This window comes from Chamaea fasciata, unplaced genomic scaffold (genome assembly GCF_029207755.1).
Source record: "Chamaea fasciata isolate MVZ Bird 193981 ecotype frontalis unplaced genomic scaffold, bChaFas1.0.hap1 SCAF_1, whole genome shotgun sequence".
In the NCBI taxonomy this organism is placed as follows: Eukaryota; Metazoa; Chordata; class Aves; order Passeriformes; family Sylviidae; genus Chamaea; species Chamaea fasciata.
In genome coordinates this window covers 21,612,160-21,634,884 of record NW_027094086.1, presented here as the reverse complement: position 1 = coordinate 21,634,884, position 22,725 = coordinate 21,612,160, and the positions used below count along the sequence as shown (strand labels likewise).

General features: G+C 39.5%; 2 protein-coding genes across 4 annotated transcripts in view; one reads left to right on the top strand and one right to left on the bottom strand.

Moving 5' to 3' along the window:
* Positions 1-15,830, top strand: part of SPAG1 (sperm associated antigen 1) — a 37,754-nt gene extending 21,924 nt beyond the window's left edge. For both annotated transcript variants that reach the window (XM_066177920.1, XM_066177931.1), the window contains 7 exons: positions 671-823; positions 5,025-5,197; positions 7,700-7,841; positions 8,741-8,867; positions 12,044-12,208; positions 14,100-14,441; positions 14,618-15,830. In XM_066177920.1, coding sequence (XP_066034017.1) covers positions 671-823; positions 5,025-5,197; positions 7,700-7,841; positions 8,741-8,867; positions 12,044-12,208; positions 14,100-14,441; positions 14,618-14,749 — 1,234 coding nt within the window. In that variant the 3' untranslated portion in view covers positions 14,750-15,830. The remainder of the gene's footprint in view (positions 1-670; positions 824-5,024; positions 5,198-7,699; positions 7,842-8,740; positions 8,868-12,043; positions 12,209-14,099; positions 14,442-14,617) is intronic.
* Positions 15,831-20,342: 4,512 nt separating this feature from the next.
* Positions 20,343-22,725, bottom strand: part of RNF19A (ring finger protein 19A, RBR E3 ubiquitin protein ligase) — a 57,469-nt gene continuing 55,086 nt past the window's right edge. For both annotated transcript variants that reach the window (XM_066177902.1, XM_066177907.1), the window contains exon 11: positions 20,343-22,561. In XM_066177902.1, the coding sequence (XP_066033999.1) occupies positions 21,877-22,561 (685 nt within the window). In that variant the 3' untranslated portion in view covers positions 20,343-21,876. The remainder of the gene's footprint in view (positions 22,562-22,725) is intronic.

Sequence of the window (22,725 nt, the reverse complement as noted above, 5' to 3'; positions counted from 1 at the left end):
ATTTCACTATTTCAAAAGTTTACCATTCTTAAGAAAGAATCATTGAAGAGAAGGTAGTATTTGAGAAATAAGGCCATTGCGGACTGCTTCATATTGCTGGAGAAGTGCATGGTGTTGGGAAGGAGTTCTAATTGCACAGTGTTGAGCTTGCTGTTGACCAGGCAGACAATCAGAAATGCAAACAGACAAAAGATAGGCAAAAACCCAAAGTCCGAAGAAAGACCGATCTATATACCTGTCCTGGTCAATGGGTTTTTTAAGTGCATGCTTTCACTTAAGGAGGAAGAACTGAAAGTCATGTAAGCAAAAGCACCATATACTTGAAATCCTTGCAGGTCTAGGCGTGACTTAAGAAAAATAGCTTTTGCTCTTAAGCGGGTGCCATTACATTAATCACATCTTGGTGATGAGAATAGTTTTCCAGATGGAATATAGAGCTTTGAGTGAAGTAAGCTGTAGTAAACACTTAACAATTTCAAAACTGGGTGTAATTTAGGGTGTTGATATGAACCACTCAGACCCATTTTCCTTTGTTATTTTACTGTAAGTGCCATCTGAACTCACAGAGTTACATATAGATGTGTATATCATAAAATAGTTCTATTATTATTATTATTATTTATTTCAGTTACTGTTTTTCAACCCGGCATTTTTCTTTTTGTTTTCCCAGAGCTCTGGAACTTCAGCCGTTTTCCCTCAAGCCTCTTCTGCGCCGAGCAGTGGCCAACGAGTCACTGGAGCGATATCGGCAGGCGTACATCGATTATAAAACAGTCCTGCAGATAGACAGCAGCATCCAAGCAGCAAACGACAGTGCTAACAGGTAACTCCACACAGAAGTTCTCTGATAATAGTCAAAACAGAAAAACAGAATTCAAATTAGTTGTTTTACATGCTCCCTCTACTGTGTAGCCTCAGAGTTGTTGCACAGCTAGTTCATTATAGGTAGAGGATTGGCTGTTTTTCTAGTTGTTTTCCAATAATTTCAGTTTTCCTCTCCTAGCAGTGGGTCCCTTTCCTGTTTTTCAAAAATCTAATATTTTAAATATTTTAAGGGGGTTTTTTTGTGTTTTTTTTTTTTTTTTTTTTTTTTTTTTTTTTTTTTTACTGGTGCTTCTACTTGTTCTCTTCCCTAACTTGTGTTTTATACTATATAAAGTAATACTTAAGGTCCATGCCATTTCTCTGACATCCTGTTTCTTTTACATATTAACAGTCTTTCTGTGGCAGTTGGAGATTTATGTTAAGTGTGAATCCCTCTGTATGCTGCAGTTCTGGAAATACTGAAGTGTCTTGATACAGTGGTTGGCTACAAAGCTTTAAGGTGTAAAAAATATAATTGAATATTATTTTCAAGTATTAATACTTTCAACATGAATTCTTGCTGCCAAGAGAGATGCTTGAATTTCTCTAATTATGCTTTAGTACTATAAAGTTGAAAAGGGAAGAGCCATTAATCACTGAGCAGGAGACCACATGCATGTGGCTTTTACAATGGAATCTAGTGCAGTTTTTTTCTTCCTAAGGCAAGGCCATGAGCACTTGCACTATTCATTAAAAAGCCCATAATATCTTTCTTTAAATTCTCTTTATTTGACCAGAGGAAATTGTGACACTTTATAATCTCTTAGAATTCCTAATTTTTGATAACCCAAAAATTGTTAGTGATCCTGTGTATCTGTGGTGTTAATAGGGCACTTGGATTGGTGGAATAACGGCTTATCCTGGTACCTATGCTATTATTACACTTTTTTAGAAATCTCCTTGGCTTATTTTATCTATAGATACTCTTTTCCTATTTCTCCTTGACTTGGAACTTGCTTAGCAATAAGCTTATTTCCCTTCTCCCCTTAACACTCTTCCTTTTCTCCTCTCTAGGCCTTCCTTATGTTTTTAGCCTCACTGCTCATTACTCTTTTCCTCCCTGGCAACCCATCACCTTATTTCAGCTGCTTCTTCCTTCTCCTCTTCTGCTGGTAATTCTTTTTTGCTTGCGAATTATTAGTTTCTAAACCATAGACCTCCTACGTAATTGAACCTTAACTATATTCTTTAAAAAATATTTTAGCTTTTGAAACTTCAACTGAAACTGTACTAAAGCTTTCATTTTCATCTCCAAAGTAAGAGACCTTTTTAAAAACAAATTTTAAAAAAACATTATTCTACTGCCTTTCTAACTTAAAGAGACTACCCCAGATGTAATTTTTTTTTGTATTTTTTTATATATTAGGAAGATCAGATCTTAACAACCTTCTTTTATTGGAGGATTTCTTGGTTTTAAATTTTCTATGGGAAATGGGATAGTGATGCTGTAGGATGCTTACTGACAGGAAAAATTCAGCATCCTACTTGTGTCTGAGGGTGGGTTTGATAAATCATGTTGAAGCTTATCTCTCTGTGCTTACATAGCTAGGCAGACTTTCCAAAAACCTTAGAATCAATTGCATATTTTTAGTACTTACATGAAAGACAAGGATTTTTAATACCAAGCCTTTACCTGATCATTTTGCAAACAAAAGGAAATAATTAAGAGTTTAGATATATAATGGAAACAAGTAGAAACAGTTATTTGACTGTTTATTATGTTGATTAGCAGATGTTAAATTGTGTCTTTTATTGGTTCCTGAGGTGATTTTTTTAGATAAACTGAAAGGACTGGCTCTTTTAATGGTGTGTGCCAAATAACTGGAAATTGCATTTCAAGCATGCTTTTAATTAGTGGCATTTTCCTAGCTTTGTGAACATCAATGGATTTCCTACTTTGTGTATTTTAATTTCCTCTTTAGCATTTCATTATTCGCTTTTCTCGGTTAGAAATACGGAAGTTCTAATGTGTGGGAATATATTATGCATTTCCTCCTACTAAATTGAAGTTTCATTCCAGTTGTCCCAATTCCTTTAGTATCAGTGAGGAAATTGCATGGAATATCTTGGAAGCTGTTTTTACAAAGTCCCATATGAGTACTGTACTGCAGAAAGAAATTTGTGAGCAGCTCCAGAACTGCAGGACTGTTGGGTCAAGTCAGGGTGTTGCTGGCAGGAAATGAGTGTATTTGTCCCAGCTTTTTCATGAGACACCTGTGCTTTTTAAACTAATCCTGGCACACAGGTATGTTTTTTTGCAAAAGACTCTGCTTACATTATGATGTTACAAGAAGTCAGTTGATCATCAGAGACTGCAGGATTTTTTCTATGGATTTTGATGAATTAGAGTTTTTTCCTCCAACTTTTTTAAGCCCATTATGATAAATGAAAAAACAAATTAAATAGGAAGTCAGTATGACTCTGGTTTCCTGTGGAATTACTCCTTTACTTTCTGTGGGAAATATCTAAAGTTAATTAATTGATGTGTTAATATGAAGTGTACTGTTTTGTTGCCTAAAAAAACAACCTGACTAAAGCTTTGGGTTCCTCAATTTATGATGGTGTGACACATTTTTTTCTTAGCAATTGAGTTCAGGCTGTCATTACAATGCTGAAGTTCTAGTAAAATTAGAGCAAAGCAGTACTTGGACAAGCGACATTGTTGGTATGTCCTCTAAGATACCCAGGAATGGTACAGGCTTCTGCAAGGGCATGTGCAGTTAACACACATTAAAATAGTCTTTTTGATCAGTTAGAAAACAAATAAAACAACTACATTATACTACGGAATGTGATATTCTGTGAATGAAGAAAATTACTTTCGAGTCAAAGCCACAAGTTTTTTATGCAGCATAGTGTAAGACATAAACTTGCTCATTATATGGGTCTACAAGCAGACTTTTTAGTCTCTATCATTCTGTAAAATATTTTGGTAATTGCTGTTTTACATGAAGGAGATAAGAGCTGGTGCTGCTTCTTCTATTAGTTTTTTGATCAGATGACAATGGGAAAAGAATATGGTCTTGAGTGCTCTGATTCTATTGCCAAAGTACTACACTGACACTATTTTTTAAAAGCTGTTATTCAAATACTTATAAAGAACAAAAGTAAATAAGAAAACTATTGAGTAATTTATATTCATTCTGTGTTGTTCTTCATGTCACTTTCAAGGTTCTTAATTTTTTTTTTTGGATGTGTGTTCATGTAGTACATTTTTCACACCTATGTTAGATGGAAGTGCACCTGATCCAAAAATTTTATTAAATTGCGAGTTGAGCTTGATTAGCAGATTTAGCAGTTGAACTTGATTCTTAAGCCCATTTTGAGATTAGGAGATGTTTATCACACTGTTATTCACAGTTTATCACACATCATAATTATTTTTTTTTAACACTGCAAAATTTCTAATGGAACCATGAAATCTTAAATGGCTTCACTTACTATGTCTACTTATGTCTTTCTCCAAAAGAGGAAAAGGCAATGGGAAACTCCCACTTAAGTAGTATTTTGATTGAACCACATATCCTTGGAAATAGTCGGCATATATATCTGTGTTGGTTTAAGAAAGACTAAACAGTTTTGATGTGTAATGAAAATATTTTAAAGTGGGGATTAATTGATACATTTCCGACTATATAACTATGAAATGAAATTTAATGCAGACTACTTTGTGACCTGCATTGCTTTTTTTAGATAGTTGTTATGGAAGAGGTTTCATTTGACATTTGCATATTTAAGTATCACATTTTGCCTGAGACTACTGTAATCTACACTTACTACAAATAACACCAATGAACAGCTGAGAAAAGTAACCAAAATAAAAACATGGAATTTTTTTTGTATTTCTTTACTGGATGTGGTAGGCAGCATTTAGAGCTTAGTTGCAGAATCAGTCATTGGCTTAAATATTAATAGATCATGCTGAAGTCAGCTTGTCTTCTATATGCCAGCATAACAATCTAAAGTGGAAAAAGTCTGAATCTTAAGTGAATGTGATACTGTTGACAGCTGTGATAATATTTTTCAAATTAGCCTTAAGGATAATTGTTCAGGTTTTTTTCTTTAAAAACTGGAACATTGCAGTAATGAATTGGTTGTAAGTTATTAAAGTGTGAGTTAATTATTTGAAAAGTCATGTTGGTGGGGCTGTTCTTTTTCAGAATAACGAAGACTTTAATAGATCAGGATGGTCCCAGTTGGAGGGAGAAGCTGCCACCAATTCCAGTTGTTCCAGTTGCTGTTCAGCTACACAGGTGGGATGGAGGAAGCCTCACTTCAGAGAATAAGCCAAGTAATATAGACATCAACAGAGAAGAAGAATTGCAGATGAATCGTATGTATAACTAATGCAAATACACATTAAGAAAGTAAACCTAATTAGAAATGGAATACATTTTAGCAATGTCAAAGAAAGTGCTTTAGAAAATACATATTAAGAGACCTTTGTGAAAAGCCAAGGTAAATTACTGTCATTTACGTGATGGAGTTTAATGTGCTTTGTGGAGCACAGTTACGGTAATTTTTTTTGAGCCAAGTGGTGTAGTTTGGAGCATGTAATTTCTGAGGTTATATAAAATCATCAGAAGTGCTCATCGGCAAAATACCAGCATCACCAAAGCCCAGCTGCTGGCCCTGCACAGGACACCCCAGGAGTCACACCATGAGCCTGAGAGCATTGTCCAAACCCCTTCTTCAACTCTGTCAGCCTTGGTGCTGTGACTACTTCCCTGGGGAGCTGTTCCAGTACCCAGCCACCCACTGGGGGAAGAACCTTTTTGTGATATCCAACCTAAACCTGCCCTAGCTCTGTTTCCTTGAGTCCTGTCACTGATCCTGAGAGTGAAGAGATCAGTGCCTGCCCCTCTGCTTCCCCTTGTGGGGATGTTGAAGACCTCAGTGAGGTCTCCCCTCAGTTTCCTCCAGCCTCAACAGACCAAGTGACCTCATCACTTCTCATACATCTTCCCCTCCAGACCCTTCACGATGCTCTCTAACGGCTCAGCATCTTACACTGTTGTACCCCAAACTGCCCCCAGCACTCGAGGTGAGGCTGCCCCAGTGCAGAGCTGAGCAGGACAATCCCCTCCCTCGCCTGGCTGGCCATGCTGTGCCTGATGCTCTCCAGGACATGAGCATCAGTGGTTTCCCTGACATCATTATACAGTTACAACACAGTTTTCCCCCAGAAAAATCACCACCCAAACAAACACCCAACTTTGGCAAAAGACATTTAGGAGACACCTTTCAAAGATGTTGTGGACTTGTCCATACATAATCACTGAGTACTGAACTCTGGGAAACAAACTTCCTTCCTGACTTTTTTTCCCTTCATTGCAGTTTCCATTTTTCTGCTTAAGTAAATAAGGTGAAGGAAACTCTCCGATCCAGTTGTTACTGATGTTAAACACTCCCTTTGCAAAAGCTTTAACTCCATGATTCCTTATTCAAGTATTAATTGGTTTCCCTTTGAGTTTATTTCAATATAAAGTAGTACTGAAGATAGTCTCCCCTCGATTAACAGCAGGGGTGACTGCAGTTTGTAACTGGGCTGTTGGCCAAATACGTACCAGTGATGGGGTTGTCTGTCTGTAATGCATTACTGCAATACTGAGTGTCCTCCAAGTGCTTGGCAGCATTTTGATGCTAAATTTCTCTCAGTCTGTTTCTAATGGAGCAGACTTTGGTTAGGCTTTGTTTTTAGAAATATTAAAAAAATGATTGTATAACTGTTTCCTTCACTGAGGGTTGACTCTTAAGGTTCTGGTTGCCTTCTCAGGCCTCTGCTGCATCAGTGAGACCTGACAGTGATAGCTGGTACTGAAAGGCTGCCAGCAAAAATGTTCAGTCAGTAATTAAACCTGACTATTGGCTGACACTTTTTTGCAAGAATTCTATGTTTTTCTTTGTGTCTTACAACTTGAGTTATAATTTAGTTGTGTGTTACATGTAGTTTGTTTTTTCCCCAAGTCCACATGTAGTTTTCTGGTATAGGAAACTGTCATGTTTTTATAAAAGAACTCAATGAATTCAATTATTGGTTAAAATTGTTGGTTATGTACAGTGTTGAAAACCTGAAGTTTGGCAGAGGGCTTGTATTCTTCAGCATGGTCCAAAAATAGATTATTTCATGATGATTTACAACAGAGTCATGAATCTGCAGTCGGGATCAGTATTTCACTACCAACACAGCTAAAAACTGTTGCCTAAACCAAAACCATCTGCAGCTAATGATGCGGAATTAAGAAAGAAAGGCAATTATGGAATAACACAGTATTAATAATAATAAAAAAGTGTAGTTAGGTGTTTTCAGGTTCCTCACTGCATCTTTTAGAAATAGTTCTTAACAGAATATTACTGAAGTATCCATAACTCCAACTGATGTGATGATTTGTTTGTCATTGTCAGTTTAGCACGGTAATTGTGGTAGTTGATTGCAAAGAGAATATTTTATGGCCACTTTGGTGTGATGGTGGAGATCTGGAAGGCCTTTAATCCTGCTGATTAAATCTCCACTGTTGTAAGTTAAAGCAGGGTCTCAATGGGCACAGGTAGGCCCTCTCTACCACACATAACCTGGGAAAGCTTAGAGCTGTCTGTTGCATTCCCATTATTTTCAGGAGGGTGTTAATGCTGGTGGATGGGGAAGTGTTTGTGGAGCCAAATGCAGGTCTGGTCAGGCCTTTGTTGGAGCAGCAGGGGAGGCTGGGGACGGGAGTGGCCGAGTGTAGGGACAGAGGGACTCCATTGCCAGGCGTTAATCCTTCGTCTGCACAGATCATTCAGCCACCCTTAATGAGCTGACCTCATGTGACACTGTGATCCTTTCATGCTGTAGGTGAGGAAGCTATGGAGAAGTTCAAGAGGTTGAAAAATGAAGGGAATGATTTTGTAAAAACGGGGGAATATGAAGAGGCTGCAAACAAATACAGTGAGTGCATGAAGTTAAATACTGATGAGTGTACCGTCTACACTAACAGGTAAAGATCCAAAAGCTAACACTGCCTTGTGGGATAACAGTAGTTATGTTTTCTCATTTCAAATAGAGATTTTGCATCCCTTCACTCATTGTTGTGAAAAAGGAATTTTTTTTCCCACTTGGTAAATGTTTGGATTTCTTGTAAAAACATTTTTCAAGGGGAGCAGGTATTAATGTCACTGATATATATCTTAAAATCTTCTATATAAACAGAGTAAGCAGTAGTAGAAGTTATAATTAGCACAGCATTTTGCAGCATTTTTGAGATTTTTTTCAAGAATATTGGTATGATTTTAATTAAAAACTTAACATGCTCTAGCAATATCTTGCATATGAAGAATAATACTTCAGAGAAAATGTACATTCCGAGAAAATAAAAGTAAGAACGGTCATACATCAGCATTTTTTTAAAGGTTGACCTAATTCAGCAGTATAATTCTTTATGCTGTAATCTTATCAGCTTCTACAAACTAAGAAGGATTTGATTAGACCAGTACTTGAATAGGAGAGTTCCAAGTAATAATTAGGTACAGAGAGCAGTGTTGTTTATTTAATCCAGAGCACTTTTTTACCCAGAATGGCTGTATAAAATCTGTATTAAATTAACCACTATACTATCATATTGTACTAACATAGGCTGTGCTTTTAAAATACTTGCATATCTGCTTAATTTCAAGCATTAGTCATACTTGAATTTTGACTTTTATTGCAGGAATTGGCCTTCTCTAAATCCATCCATTGATGTTCTTGATAGTTAATGATTTTAAGTACTTCAGAAAAATCACATTGAGACTGAATTGTTTGAAGTATTGTAATTAACATTTGCAAGTCAGAAGATGTTTGCACTACAGCACTGTAGAATTTACTTATATTGCAGTATATTCTGTTTTTCTGTGTTAGAGCTCTCTGTTACTTGAAACTCTCTAAATACGAAGAGGCCAAACGGGATTGTGATCATGTTCTTCAGATAGAAGATTCTAATGTTAAAGCTTTTTATAGAAGAGCACTAGCATACAAAGGATTACAGGTGAGGAAAAAGAACATGGCAGGTATTCTTAAGCACTTCTAAACTTACTTATCCTCTTCAAAGGCAATGAGGTAGTTGCTGTCAATGGGTGAATACAAAGTACTCAGTGTGATGATTTATTACTTTGTAGAGCATTAGGCACACATGAAACATGACAAATATTTTTGCTACAAAAATATTTATGTAAAAACCTGCATGTTGATGTAATAATTTGAGAAAATAGAAGAATATTGCAATAGATAAGGTTTGACTGGTTGGTTAAGTAAGTTTCAGATCTGTTTTAATGCTGTAGTATTCTCTTTCTGGGTATCCTGGTCTGTTTTATCTGTCAAGGAGTTTACTATAACTTTGCTGATAACAAATGGATTCTCTCCAAGTCTGTCTTCATCTGTTCAAACTAAAATCTCTAGCTGTCTTTGCATCTGCTCATGTTTAAGTGTCATATTAAACCAGGGTTTTAATTATTGTTGTTTTCTCTCTCATTCTTCCCCAAATGCATTACAACCCTTTGTCAGTACTGTATTTTGTCACTCCGTGGCAATGTCAGTACTCAGCCTTTTCCTTTCCATCTGCACAGTGGTGGTGTCTCTACAGTGCTCATTTTACACACAGTTTTTAGAATATCCTTTTACCTGATCATCATAAATGCAGACACATTGTTCATATCCATCCTGAATGTGACTTCAGATCTCATCACTGGAACCGTGTTGTTCTGTTTTTCCCTCCCTCTGGTGGTTTCCCATCTTCAGTGATGTTAAATTAGCCTTTATGCTCCATAATCCTCCCGCAGCAATCCTTGCTCTACCCATCAGCTCTTACTTGGTATTGAATTACCAGCTTCTTGATTTTGTAGGCTGATGATGGCAGCTCTCATCTGCTTTTTATTAAATTTATTAAATTTCCTAGTGTCTGTGAACAAGGATCTGAAGTTGCAGGAGTGGACTGGAGGTCCACCAGTTTCATCATTGTCCTTCAAATGAATGGACACTTACTCAGACTTCCATTATGTATGATGCCTTAACAAAAAATTACTGGATGGTGTCTCAGCTTATGAATCACCTGAGAACCTGTTTGTGCATAGCAGCATAGCAGCCTGTTCTCATCCTGTGTCATAATTCCAAACACAAGTCCTAGGAAAGTGATACATTTGTTCCTCTGTTGCAGTAGCTATGAAATTTTGAAAGTGTGAAAAGTCTTGATTTTGTGTAATGTTTTTTTCTGTAACTGTGCTAAGCTAACCGGTATTAATCATCTTGAACCTTACGTTGTTAAACTTGATAAAACATCAGTATAAATATGAGTACATAGTCATTCTACCAAACAGAAAGAAAGGGTAGATTACACACACGTGGAACAGGTCAAGAATGGGAGACATAACTTCTGCTTTTTTGCATATCCTAGAAAAAAAAGTGCTATTTTTGTGTTACTGAAGACAACCTGAAACATAGCATTGATGAACTCCTTCAGTACAGTCTGAGCTGGGGACTCCCAAAATGTTTATTGTGGTTGGATTTAATGCCTTCATTATTGCGTATTTCAGGGATGAAAGTGATAGGTAAAGTCAGAGAAAATGACAAAAATTATCTGAAATTGACAAATGACTCCGCAATGAAGAATTGTATGAGCTAAAGGCATGTAGTTTGGCAAAGACCTAGATAAGGTGGGAAGTCTTACTTGTAATTAGACACACATTTAACTACAAAAGCTGCAGTGGAATTTAATGTAGTAAATGAGGGGGGGTTTAATAGATTCACCAGGATGTAGTTAAGGGAAGATCATGAAAAAATGTCAGCGAGATGTGTTATGCCTGTGACACAGAACTCCAAAGGGCATCTCCTGCAGCTGGCAGTCCACTCTCTTGCTTCGGGTACAGTCATCTTGTATGATTTTTGTTGGGCAGTCAGGCAGGCTGCAGTTTTACATTCAGTAAAGTTGGTTGCTGATCCTTGTTCCTGTTTCCAGAAGTCTGTTCCAGAATCTCATTTCTCTATTGTTATGAATCCTCACATCTGTAATTCAAATGATTTATCTTTATGAGTAGTGGATTTGTGATGAAAGCAACCTGGCCCCTTTGTGCATTCCTGTGTTAGGGGTACATTATTCTCATTCTCTCACTCTTCCCTCGTGACCTAGCAGGCTTCAGTTCACTACTGGTGTGCTGCAGCCTCTCTGCACCTTGAATACCAGTATGGCCACGAGTATGGAACAAAATGTGGGAAGGAGTTTAAATGACTGGGACATGGCTCCTCTGTTACAGTTGAGGAGCTGAGGAAGTACCTCAGGTGGTACATTAGGATTTTTTTTCCAGGATCATACAAATGATTTCATATGATTTATGATGGTGCTTGGGAACAGGAGAAGTACTAGACCACTCACACAAGAAACTATGTTGGTTTTTTACTGTCTGCATGGTCTTCTACTGTTCACTGCTGCATTTCATCTTTATTTTTGATACTCCAGCCCCTGAGATGTCTTGATTTTTTTTCTATGTGGTGATTCCAGTCTTCCTCAATTGATGCTCTTAACTTTGTCTCTCTGGAAAATTTAGTCTAAAAAATAGTAATTATACAGAAAGAACATGAAATAAAAACATTAAACTAATTACTAGGCTGATTACTGAGGAACTGTGTCCTAATGCCACTCTGTCACTGTATTTGTCCTAATCTTGTTTAGCCCAGAGGTCATAACATAATCCCAGTCTTCTCAGGTATTAGCAAAATTTCACTGTAAGAGATGGTCTGTTAGATTGAAGCCCAGGAAGATTAGATATATCTTTAATCAAAGCTCAGTTTAATTCGCTTATTGGCAAAGCAAGTATGCAAACTTGCTGGACTCAAATTATATTAATTGTGAAGCAGTGTTACACTGTAACCAATTATGCTTAAAAGCAGCAAACTTCAATAATTTGCTCTCTGGTACAGGGAATAGGTTTCTGAGACCAGAGTATTTCATGTTACATATTTAATTAGAAGTATTTAGTCATAGAGTATTAATGCATTCTCATTTCCTTTTTCCCCTCTAATGAAATCACACTACCAGTATTCAGATTATTTTTGTCTGCTTAGTGTCCAGATCCCAGTATTTTTACCTTTCTTACTTGTAAAGGACAGTATGGTACTTTAGATTGATTTTTCTAGTAATGTGCTTATGAGAAAAATATTTTCTTCTGCTTACAGAATTATCAAGCCAGTATTGATGATTTCAACAAGGTACTTCTAATAGATCCAAATGTTCTTGAAGCACAGAAGGAATTAGAGGAGGTAACCCAACTGCTTCACCTTGACAGCAGTGCTGGAGCTGGCAGTCAGCAAACACAAGGGAAGAAAATAACCATACAAGAGGTGGGATACCTGTTCATTTCTTAAAGGCAAACACAACAGAAGCCACACATAGGAAGAGATAATATTAAAGCTTTTGTTTGCCCATCTTGAATCTGTCTTGTTGGGGGGATGGTGTTGCACATCATGTTGAGGATATTGGAGGATTTTTACATACGATAAAGCTTGGAATGCTTACAAGCATATTCAGAACTACAGCAGGAAGGGGAGTAGTCCATTTAGATGGCATTAAACTTGAGGATATGCTCTTTGTAAACAAAAGCTGCTTAAACTTTGAAATACATGTTTTACAGAGTGCAGCTGTGAAATAGCAGTTTTCTTTGTGAACTCTGTGCTCCTTGGGCAGCCTCTGGGGCTGTGCTGGCAGAGATCTGTGGTCAGCAGATGTGCTGGCTGCTCCTGTGCTGGTCCTAAGGTTACAGGTCTGAAAAATGAAATCCTACCCTAAAGAGCAAGGGTAAAACATCTGTAGGATCTTACAAAAGAAACACAGGATGTAACGTTATGTACAGGATCAAAATGTTGGCTTTGCACAGTTCTGGGTAGAATTAGGTGATGAAAGGATTTTCTCAGTCATCTGATATTTTTGGATTGTAGCTTTGCTGGTCGTTCAAAAATTCTTTTTCCCCTTTTCATTTAAAAATGTATAGTTAAAATACATAATTACCAGTCTGTACATTGATACTGCAATTTGATAATGTAATTTCAGAATGTGGTATAATGGAAGCTGCAGTTATTAATATAGGGAAAAAAAAATATGTTCTTGAAGTGCTTCAGGTAGTCACGAGCTCATGGGATTTTATGTAACCGGCATAAGCTGGTATAGTGTTAATTAAGCTCTGAGTTGCAACAAACAAAGGGACCTGGAAAGTGTTTAGAGGGGTTTTGGGAAGTGACCACATAGTTCAGAGACCAGCTAACTACATTGCTGGCACTGGTAATTTTTTCAGGGGTGATGCAGGAAGCATTTATGTTTGCTGTTACAATTACAACTGCCCCTGTGGAGAGGCTCCCCTCTCTCAGCTGCTGTAGTACAAGGTAGTTCCATGAAAACAGACTGCAAAGAAAAAATTAGAAAAATAATTTATCATCATTATTCCATGTTAATCAAGCTATAATTATATAAAAGACAGGTTTCTCCCTCAATTCTAAGGATTGTTGAAAAATAGAACAAAATGTCTATAAGCCAAATGCAGTATTTTCCAAAAATTACTAATCCCCTGTTCTATGCAGTAGAGTATCTTCAGAGTTTTCAAGAGACTTTGGCATTGAGAGACCCTGTTCAGCAAGTTTAATCAGATTATACTAATTTCACAACTCTTGTTGGCTTAAAATAGATTTTAGCAAACGTAGTTGGCCCATAGTTGATTTTTAGTGCCTGATTCATGAAACTTGATAGAGGCTGAAGTCTCAGGAGAAGTTAAGTGGATAGTGAGGCAGTTCATCAATGCTGAGCTTTCTCTTTCCAAAGCAAGATTCCAAACCTGTTCTAGCTGCCGTGTGCCTGTACTGCCCTGGAGGCACTGCAGAGAAATGAAACCTGGCTGTCTGCTGCCTTGACTCCAGTTGTCCCTGACTTCTGGAACTTCACTTTTAATGGATGTGTACAGTCCTCCTTTCTCCCAGTGCTCTCCAGGTGTGATTCCACAGTGCAGTGCCAAGCAGTGAAAAGGAGGTGTAAAAACCCCACTTTTGACTGTGAGCCCTTAAAGGCGAATTAGAGAGCTCCTGTTCTGAGGGGCAGGAGGACGTGGAAGAACATTGGGTGCCTTTCTTTCATGAAGAGCAGACTGCCAGCTCTAATCCAGTGGTATGATGGATAAAGGCAGTTTACGAAGCTTCAGGTTATCTCTGTGTCCACATGAAGTGATCTGTTGCCTCTTTGTTTGTGCAGGTGACTGAACCTGATGAACAGGAAGAGATGCAGTTTGCTACAGCAGGAGATGCTGAGACCCCCCGTGTTCCAAAGCGGGAGAAGCTCCGTGTCTGGGAACCATCCAACGCCTACGACTTCGGTCAGATCGTCAATGCAGTGAACGCCAATAAGGATAAAGCTGCTTGTGCAGATCTTCTGAAAATCACTGATCCAAAAACATTGCCAGTGCTGCTCAGTAACAAACTTGAAGGAGAAGTCCTTCTGATTTTTATCCAGTCATTGGAACATTATGTAGCTGGAAAAGATCCTGGCCTTGCGTATCAGCACCTTTTCTACTTAAGCAAAGCAGAAAGATTTAAGGTACGAACCTAGGCTGATTGAATGTGTACTTAAATTGCACAGAAATCTAAAGGAAATTTTCATGTCCTAAAAGGAAAAAAAACACACTGACTTTTGTATCTCTGTCAGATGTTACGATTTTCAGTCAACCTGTGCTGATTATAAAATAATTTGTTTTGGTTTGGTTTTTTTTTCAGGTGGTGCTGGCCCTTCTTAGCAAAAATGAAAAAGAAGAGGTACAACAACTGTTTGACTTACTTTCAGAAAGCCAGAGTGATCAGTACTCATTGGAAGATCTTGAGAGCCTTAAAAAGGTTTATGAACTTTAGGAAGTTAAAGTTTATTGGCTGCATGCATATAGTTCATGTTAGAAGGTGAATGAGTGAACTCTGCAGACTTGCCTGGGTTCAAGTGGGTCTTTACCTGGACTGCTGGAGTTCTGTTTTGTTTTGACAGAATATGCACATTTAAAACTTGCTGCTCTTTTCTTCTTGTAGTTGTATACATCTCTAGAATTTAGTGCCCATCTGTGTTCAGTAACAGAGTTCATTTCATTTGGCATACTGCTTTTATTTAGACTCAAAAAAATATATTTTACATTATATATACAAAGTGAAATACCTTGATGGTACAATAGGTAAATACACTTTTAGTCATCACTTGTTACATCATTTGGTGAGTTCCATGTTCTTGTGATAAAGAAGTGTCTTCAAGATAAATGGGTCAGTTGCTTTTAGCAGTAACTTTGCTAAAATGAGTTTACAGAAAGTAAACATTTTCCGAAAAAGTAAACATTTTTCAGAAAACTCCTGTGGGCCATCTGTTTGTTCACTATTCCTGGTCTGTACAAAACAGATTTAAATATTTTGGCTCAAAACATCTTAACAAAAAAGGTGAATGAATTATATATTAGCTTGTCATGGAAACAATTATTAAATGGATGGGTATGTTTTTGACAGGTGAGTAATTTTTAGTGCACAGAGAACTCTTTTCCTGTGTGTGCAGGAGGATGGCTGGTTTTCTGACTTCTTTTGGGCAGTGACAGAAGAGCAAATGGCTGCACTTCACAATAGAAATACTTATCTCTGAGTTTTGTAATCAGATTATTTAAAATACCAGCTATTTCTGTTTACAGATATATTTATAAAACTAAAAGTAAAAAAAAATTTTGGACCAGTATGATTTTTTTTTTAAAATTTCAGGCATTACTTATGTTTTATATTTGATTCTGACAAAGTTCCTTCAAAGGTGAAGCTTTTAAATTTTTCAGATACTCCGATGCCTTCTTTGCACAGGTGATATAAATGTATATCAGACTCACTTAGCACTGCAGAAATATCATTAAGAATGTTGTTCTAATGAACTTTTTTCTCAGGTATATATTAATTAATAAAGTTTTTTTCTTGAAAAGTACAATTATGGCTTCTTTTCTGGTTCAGTACTCTTCAGGCTTATAATTCTGACATGTGGATTATGAATTTCAGCTTGGAGTGCCAAGAATGAGGGTTTTATTTCCTAAAGCATCATCAGTACAACTTAGTTAGCAATTAACAGGTTTTCACTTTGTGTGTGACATCCTCAGGTTAAGGCAGACCCTAAACTTGGGCTGGTTGAGGATGTGAAACACCAGCATCACCTGCAGTCTTTGTGGTGATGGTCCTGCCTCATTCAGGTTTCACTGAGATTGGTTACTTTTTTAGGCAGCATTTGGGAGGGCCTTACAAACAGGCAGAACAAGTTCTAAAAACGCAGAACTTGTAAAAAAATGCAATCAAACACATGTAAGGGACTGTACTGCTGGTTTGGTCTGAACAGCTCAAGCCAAGGGCACCAGTCTTCAAAACAAGGGGCAGCATTAGACCCCTGGAAGGCATTTTGGGGGCAGGGGATGCAGAGTGGAATGTCTTTGGGTGTGCATTTCACCGTTTGGCAGGTAAGGGCTGCCTCAGTCTGTTCCTCTTGCCTTCGTCTGGGAAACTGCAGGAGAAATCTCTGCAGCCCCCAGCAGCTGCAGCTGAACAGCAAACTTGGAGTCAAAGACAATGTCCTTGGCCAGGTGAGGCCGAGTGGCCTCTGCACAGAGGCAGCCACAGCATCCCAGGTGTGGCACTGGAGCAGCTGCAGTCCAAAATCAGCTCCTTGGTCACTGTGGGACCTGCTGCAGAATGTGTTTTGTGTCCTGTCTGTGTAATGGTCAGCAGGAGAAGGCAGAGCTAAATTACTGCTTTCCTCGCTGCTGGGCCAGGAGCTCGTCTCTCCCTGGGCAGTCCCCATCCCTGATACTCCTGGTCTAATTTTCCCCTCCTATTTTTGATCACTCCCATATTTTAAATCTTGTTTCAGCTCTGTGCTTGGCCTGTATTTATGCTGGTTTTTTGTTTCCCTCTCCCTTCCATAATCATAATCTCTTCTGCAGCTTTGGCTGCTCTACCAGGCAAAGGTAGGACTGTAGCTGTCACCTCAGCACTGCAGTGCATGGCCTCAGTGTGGACACGGCACCCAGAAACAAGAGTGGGCAAAAGGGAGGAGCAAGAGCACTCCAAATGTCTTACCTGGCCTTGTGGCAGGGACACCCCAATCCCAGCGTGGTGTTACGCTCATGGCTTGTCACTCACCGCCTCGGTGTCAACATCCACCCCTGTGAAAACCAACCAATCCCAACAGCAGGACAAAAGCAGGAGGAGAGCACTGGTCCTGCAGGTGATGGGACCAGGGGAGTGAGTGTGACCCTGCAGTGGCACTAATGCGGCCAGTCACACACACAGATGTGTCCTGTACGGCCGGGCTGAGCAGGCTGGCAGAGCCAGCTGCTCCTGGACACACATCCCTGGTTTTCACACGAGATGACAGCAAGATTCTGTAGCCACTAAAAATGCAGTCAGTGGCCAGGGAACAGCATGGGAAGAGGGGGGTCACACTGTTGTTACTTTGGTCCTTTCAAAGTATTTTGGGACATTTTTTGAGAAGCCAGCTCCAGGCTGACAGGTGCTACCAGGGCTGAGTGTCAGCACACCAGGGTTGCTTCCCTGGCCAAAAAGTCAGTGTACCACAGGGCCACCACTCTTCCCACTCTCCCTGCGTAGTGGTGCAGGCAGTGGTGAGAGCCCAGTTAACTGGCAAACCACACTCCTTGCCCTTAGGTGGGATGTATTTCCACTCATCAGAACCTGCTCAGCTTTACATAATCCAGTTACACCAATAAAGGGCTATTCCTGGGGCTGCCAGGCCTTTCAGAAGACTGAGACTTGTTCCTTACAATGAACAATAATATAATATTGAACAGCAGGGAACAAAGCTTCTTCCCCGCTGTAAATCAAGATTTATAACCCAAGTCAGTGTAACTCTGCCCAGCAACTGTGAGCTGCGGCTACCCAAGGGACAAAGGGCTGGCAGCTGGAGCTGGGGCTCGCCCTGGCTGGCTGAGGGGGATGAATTATCACCCACCCCTGAGTCCTCACTCCTTCCCTGGGTGCTCCCCTAGGGGTGGGACACATTTCAGGGCAGACACAACCTCCAGCTGTGGCAGTGCCATTTTCTTGCAACCCTGTGCCACTTCTCAGTTGCTCCTTGCTTATAGATGCCGCCCTCGTGAACACAGTCAGTGGCATGAGAGTGGTTTTCTTGTAAGCAAGAGGGATTGTGAGGGGATGAAGTGCTCCTCACACACAATGCTGTGCTCAGAAATGTCCTGAGAATGCAGCCTATGAATAAAGGGAAGCTCCAGCAGCAGGGGTCTGGTGCCTAAACACAACCCCTCCAATTTAGGCTGTTGGGAATTTTAACGCCCTTATTGTTGAGATGCCAGCTCACCAGGATCTGGTGCAAGCCGAGCTGTACCTTGCAGCTTGCTGGGTTTGCCCCCTGAAATGCTTCCTGCTGGTCCCTGGGTGCTGGCAGGTGCTGAGACAGTCACATCTCAAAGATACTCGGTTACCTGGCCTGGCACACGAGGGAGGTGTGAGAGCAGATTCATCTCCAGAGCCTTCTGCCAAGACTGGGGGTTGTGTTCAGCACAGCTCAGTGTCACCCGTGAGGCTGTGGAGCAAACTCCTCCTCCTCCTCCAGCCCAGCTCTGATTATCAAGTATCTCACAGCTACTTTTCCGTTTCTCTTGACCCTTTCAGACCGAAGGTAACAAAGACATTGTCACCAGTCTGGGACTGTGCTTCTTACCATCATCAGGCCTGGGGGTTCTTCAGTCCCCATGGGGAAACCATTATGCTCCCACAGCAACACCAGATTATTCCATCTAGGAAAACCAGTGTTGTCACCTTTGGGACTGGCAGGAGCAGTCTAAGGTGGTAACTGTGCTCTTCAGATCTTCATCATTTCAGAAAGAGATTCTAAATGAACCTCAACATCATTCCAAAGTTTCTGTTCAAGACCACAATTGCACCTGAATTAGAATTTTATTTTCATTACTTCTAGTATTTTTCAACCTTCTGCTTGATTATCCTTAAAATGCATTACTATCCATGAGAGTGCTGGTATTACTAATTAGGGAACTATTTAAAAATCCATCTGAATGACTGGAAGAGATGTAAGCCAGTCAAAAAATCTTTATGCAACAGTAAATAGTAATTAGCTCATACATGCAAAACTTTATGACAGATTGAATGAAAGGATGGATGCACAAGCCTGGATGCTTCACTACAAAAAAATACATGCAAACATCATAAGGAAAGCTTTTATGATGGCTTTTATCTAATGTTGTGACTATCTCAAATAATTTCAGATATTAAGATAAATTTCCTCAAGGTCCACAACCCGGCATGAATTGGTCAAATTGGCCAGGAATCCTGAAAAAAATTTCTGAAAAAGAACCACCATGTTGGGAGATCAGATGTAAACGTCATCTTTCCTGTAATTTATTTCAGTGAAAAAAAAAAAAAAGTGTTGATTTCTTAAAGCAGATCTGTAAATAAGAGAAGCATCTTCTGCATTAGTATATTAATGGCAGTGTATATTTTCTTTTTTTACAGACTCAAAATTCAGTGCTGCATTAAACTTACTGGTGCTGTTAAGACTGCCTCACATGTGAAATATGACCTCTGAACTGAAAAATGTTATAAAATAATCAGCAAAACAGTTTTCTGCTAAAAACTTATCTCCAGAAAAAACTTACCTGCATTTTAATGTTACCCCTTAAAGTGATGTATAAAATTACCAGATGATTTCGGCATGACTGAAAATAATGGTATTATTTGATAAAATTTATTTACATGAGTAAACCGTATTTCCAATTACCTGCACAGCAAAATTGAGGTCCTGAGAAATTAAAAGGTAGGTTTAAACTTGCTGAAATAGCTCTTCAATCTGACAGAAGTAAAACTTGCATGTGGGTTTGGGATGAGGCAACGCATCCCCATTGGTTTTAGCTTCTCACTTCCCTGGCCTCTCATGATGCAGGTGAGAACATGAGCCCAAGGAACAGGCAGTTCAGCTCAGCAAAAAAACACCAGGTGGTACCAAGAGCTCTGGCCAATCTGTGGTGTTTCAGAAAGAGCTCTGTGCAGGCCACGTGAACTGAGAAGGGCATCACTTTAGACGGAGAAAACAGAGTTTGAGTTTAGTCAGCGATCTGACTTGTGCCAAGATGGTGCAGTTTTGTTTGAAGAGCTCCTGCCGGAACTGCATCCCTCTCACAAAAGCATTTACTGTCCTGCCTGCCAGACAGGCAGCTCAGATTTCTTTTCATCTTAGAGAAGGCTCAAATCTTGTACAAAATGCAACTGACTTTAGATCTTACATTTCCAGGAATCAGAGCATTCAACTTCCAAAGCACGCCTAATCAAATAAAAAGATTTAAAAGCAGCAAGAGATAAGAGCAGTCAGCACCTTACAGGGAGAAAGGCTCCCAGGGAACATCCACATTTTGGTAAGGCTGATCAGCACGTTAAACAACAGACCGACCACTAGAAGTCAGTATTTAGACATTTATTTCAGATATGCAGTTTACACGCATATTATTGAGCAAAACCGAATTGCAAATATACAAATACTGTAACAAGCATTACCAAATAACGTAACTGGCACTAGTGTTATAAGCTATTACTGAAACCGGTGAGGATGAGTCACGGAAGAGGACTGTAGCTTATGGCATTCCTTTCATCCAATCGAACTTCCAGTAGCACCATAATGGCAATACATGAAACACAAGACAGAACATTGTTAACTGTTATTCTGAGAGTCACAACTTTTTGTTTCATTTTAGTGAATTACGTAGGAAAAAAATGTTAACAGTGCAGGCGCTTTGGCCAACTTCAGCTTGTGTTCAGCTGTACATCTTCCATATGCAAAAGAAAAAGAAAAAAGCCAGCATATTTGGAACCCATCTTTGCACTTGGGCAGTCATTGCACTGCACTTAAGATTCTGGGACTGAAGACAGGCATGTCTTGCAAAGAGATGTCATGTCCACTAAAGCCTGAGTGAGTCTTTGGTAGGCCAATACCTCATTATTACGTCTACGACAGTCATTTTATTCACTAGGATTTTCTTTTGTGATCCAAGGTGGCCAAAGAGGACATTCTGGAAAACATTACAGTAAAATCCTCAAACGACCAGGCACTTCAAACCCAGTCTTTTCCAAAGGCACCAAGAATGGACGGGGCACCAATTTTCCCCCTAATGAAAGGTGACTGCATCTGCTTTTCTACAATGCTTAGAAATCACTGGATTGTTTATTTTACAGTTTTTATACACTATATGGTAGCCTTATCTGCTGCATGATTGATTGCATGAATAAATAGGTAACCCCACTGTTCTACACAGGTGATGTCTCCATTCCACCGTATACTAGGTACCAATTTCTTATGTTTTGAAATGATGTAAAAGCCATAACCCTGCTCAAAGTGTACACACATACAAACACTTCCGACACAGGCTACATCCATCTGAAGATATGCAGTTCATTCTACATGCACTCTAAATACAGTGTGTCCAGTTATGAAGCAAAATTATCATTCTGAATATTCACTGTTGAAGTATGTTTGTATAGGTCTGTGCAGGTCTTTGCTTCCCTTAAATTTAAGAGTTCACACAAGAATGGTTTTAAGTCACTAATGCTCAGCTAACACCCTTTATCCCAAACCCCATATTTTCCAAGTGAACAGTGCAGGACATATTATTCATTTCAGCATTTAATATATGAAGAATTTACCAATTTTTATCTAAATACACCAAGTATACGCTTTCAAGCAAAGTTGTGGCAAAAATACAAAACATGGACGTATTTGTACTGCTGTAATGCACTTGGTTAAAGCCTTCATGTCTCTTCACACAGGTCGAAGATCCATAGGAAGTATTTTGCCTTTTATCAGACAAGTATATAGAAAATGCAGTTGTATCAAAACCTTGCTTCTGCTGGTCACCTGAAACTTATGGAAGTCACGTGTGATTCGACCAGCTTTGACAGGGTTCTTTAGTGGCAAATATATTTTTGCAGCACTTAGAGATTTAAATTTCAGTCTGAATAGCAGTGCTTAATTCCACAGCCTGTTGAGAATGGTTGTTGTTTGTTTCTTTCAGTGTTTCACCAACACCTAAATCTACATCTGTGGAAGATCCATTATTAATGCTTTCCTCAGCAATGTAACTCAGCTGTGGAACATCAGTGCTTGGGGCTGTTGGAACAGGCACAGGGATTCCACTCAGCTGTGGAGAGTTTTCCAAGCGATCGTTTTCCACCTCGGGGAGAACACTGACGGTGGCAAAGCGAGTGTGATAGTCGCTGGAACCATGGCTACAGGAAGTTTTCATGCTTTCCATATCTGAGCAACTGAACTCAGAGAAATGGCTGGAGTGTGAATCTGCTACAGACGGAATACTGTCGCTCAGAGAGGGAGAGTCAAATTCACTGGAGTTTGTGCTTTGCTGTTCCAACAGCTGAGCATCCATGTCCTCTCTCGTCTCATTAATCTTCATGCTACTCTTCTTTCTCAGCTTACCTTTGCACTTCTTGCCCGCCGTGCTGTCCTTGGGCCACTTGGCGGCGCCGGCTTTGCCCTCGGGCGGGCCGGAGCAGCCGGCGGAGCCGCGCCCGGCAGCGCCGCCGTCCTCCACGCTGCTGCTCCCGCTGTGGTGCCGGAACTTGGCTGGCTTGGATTCGATGTCCACCTGCACTTCCAGGCTGTTACCTTCCCTACAACAGGGGAGAATCCGTGAGTGTAAGTGGTTATCGGAGGGTGGAGCAAACTCTTGCTGCTTTCCAACATACACAGTGAAAGTGAGAGGGATGTATCTTGTAAGGAGAAATGTTTAACCAAATAAACAGCCCAAAGGAAAACACAAAATCAAAGGAAAACC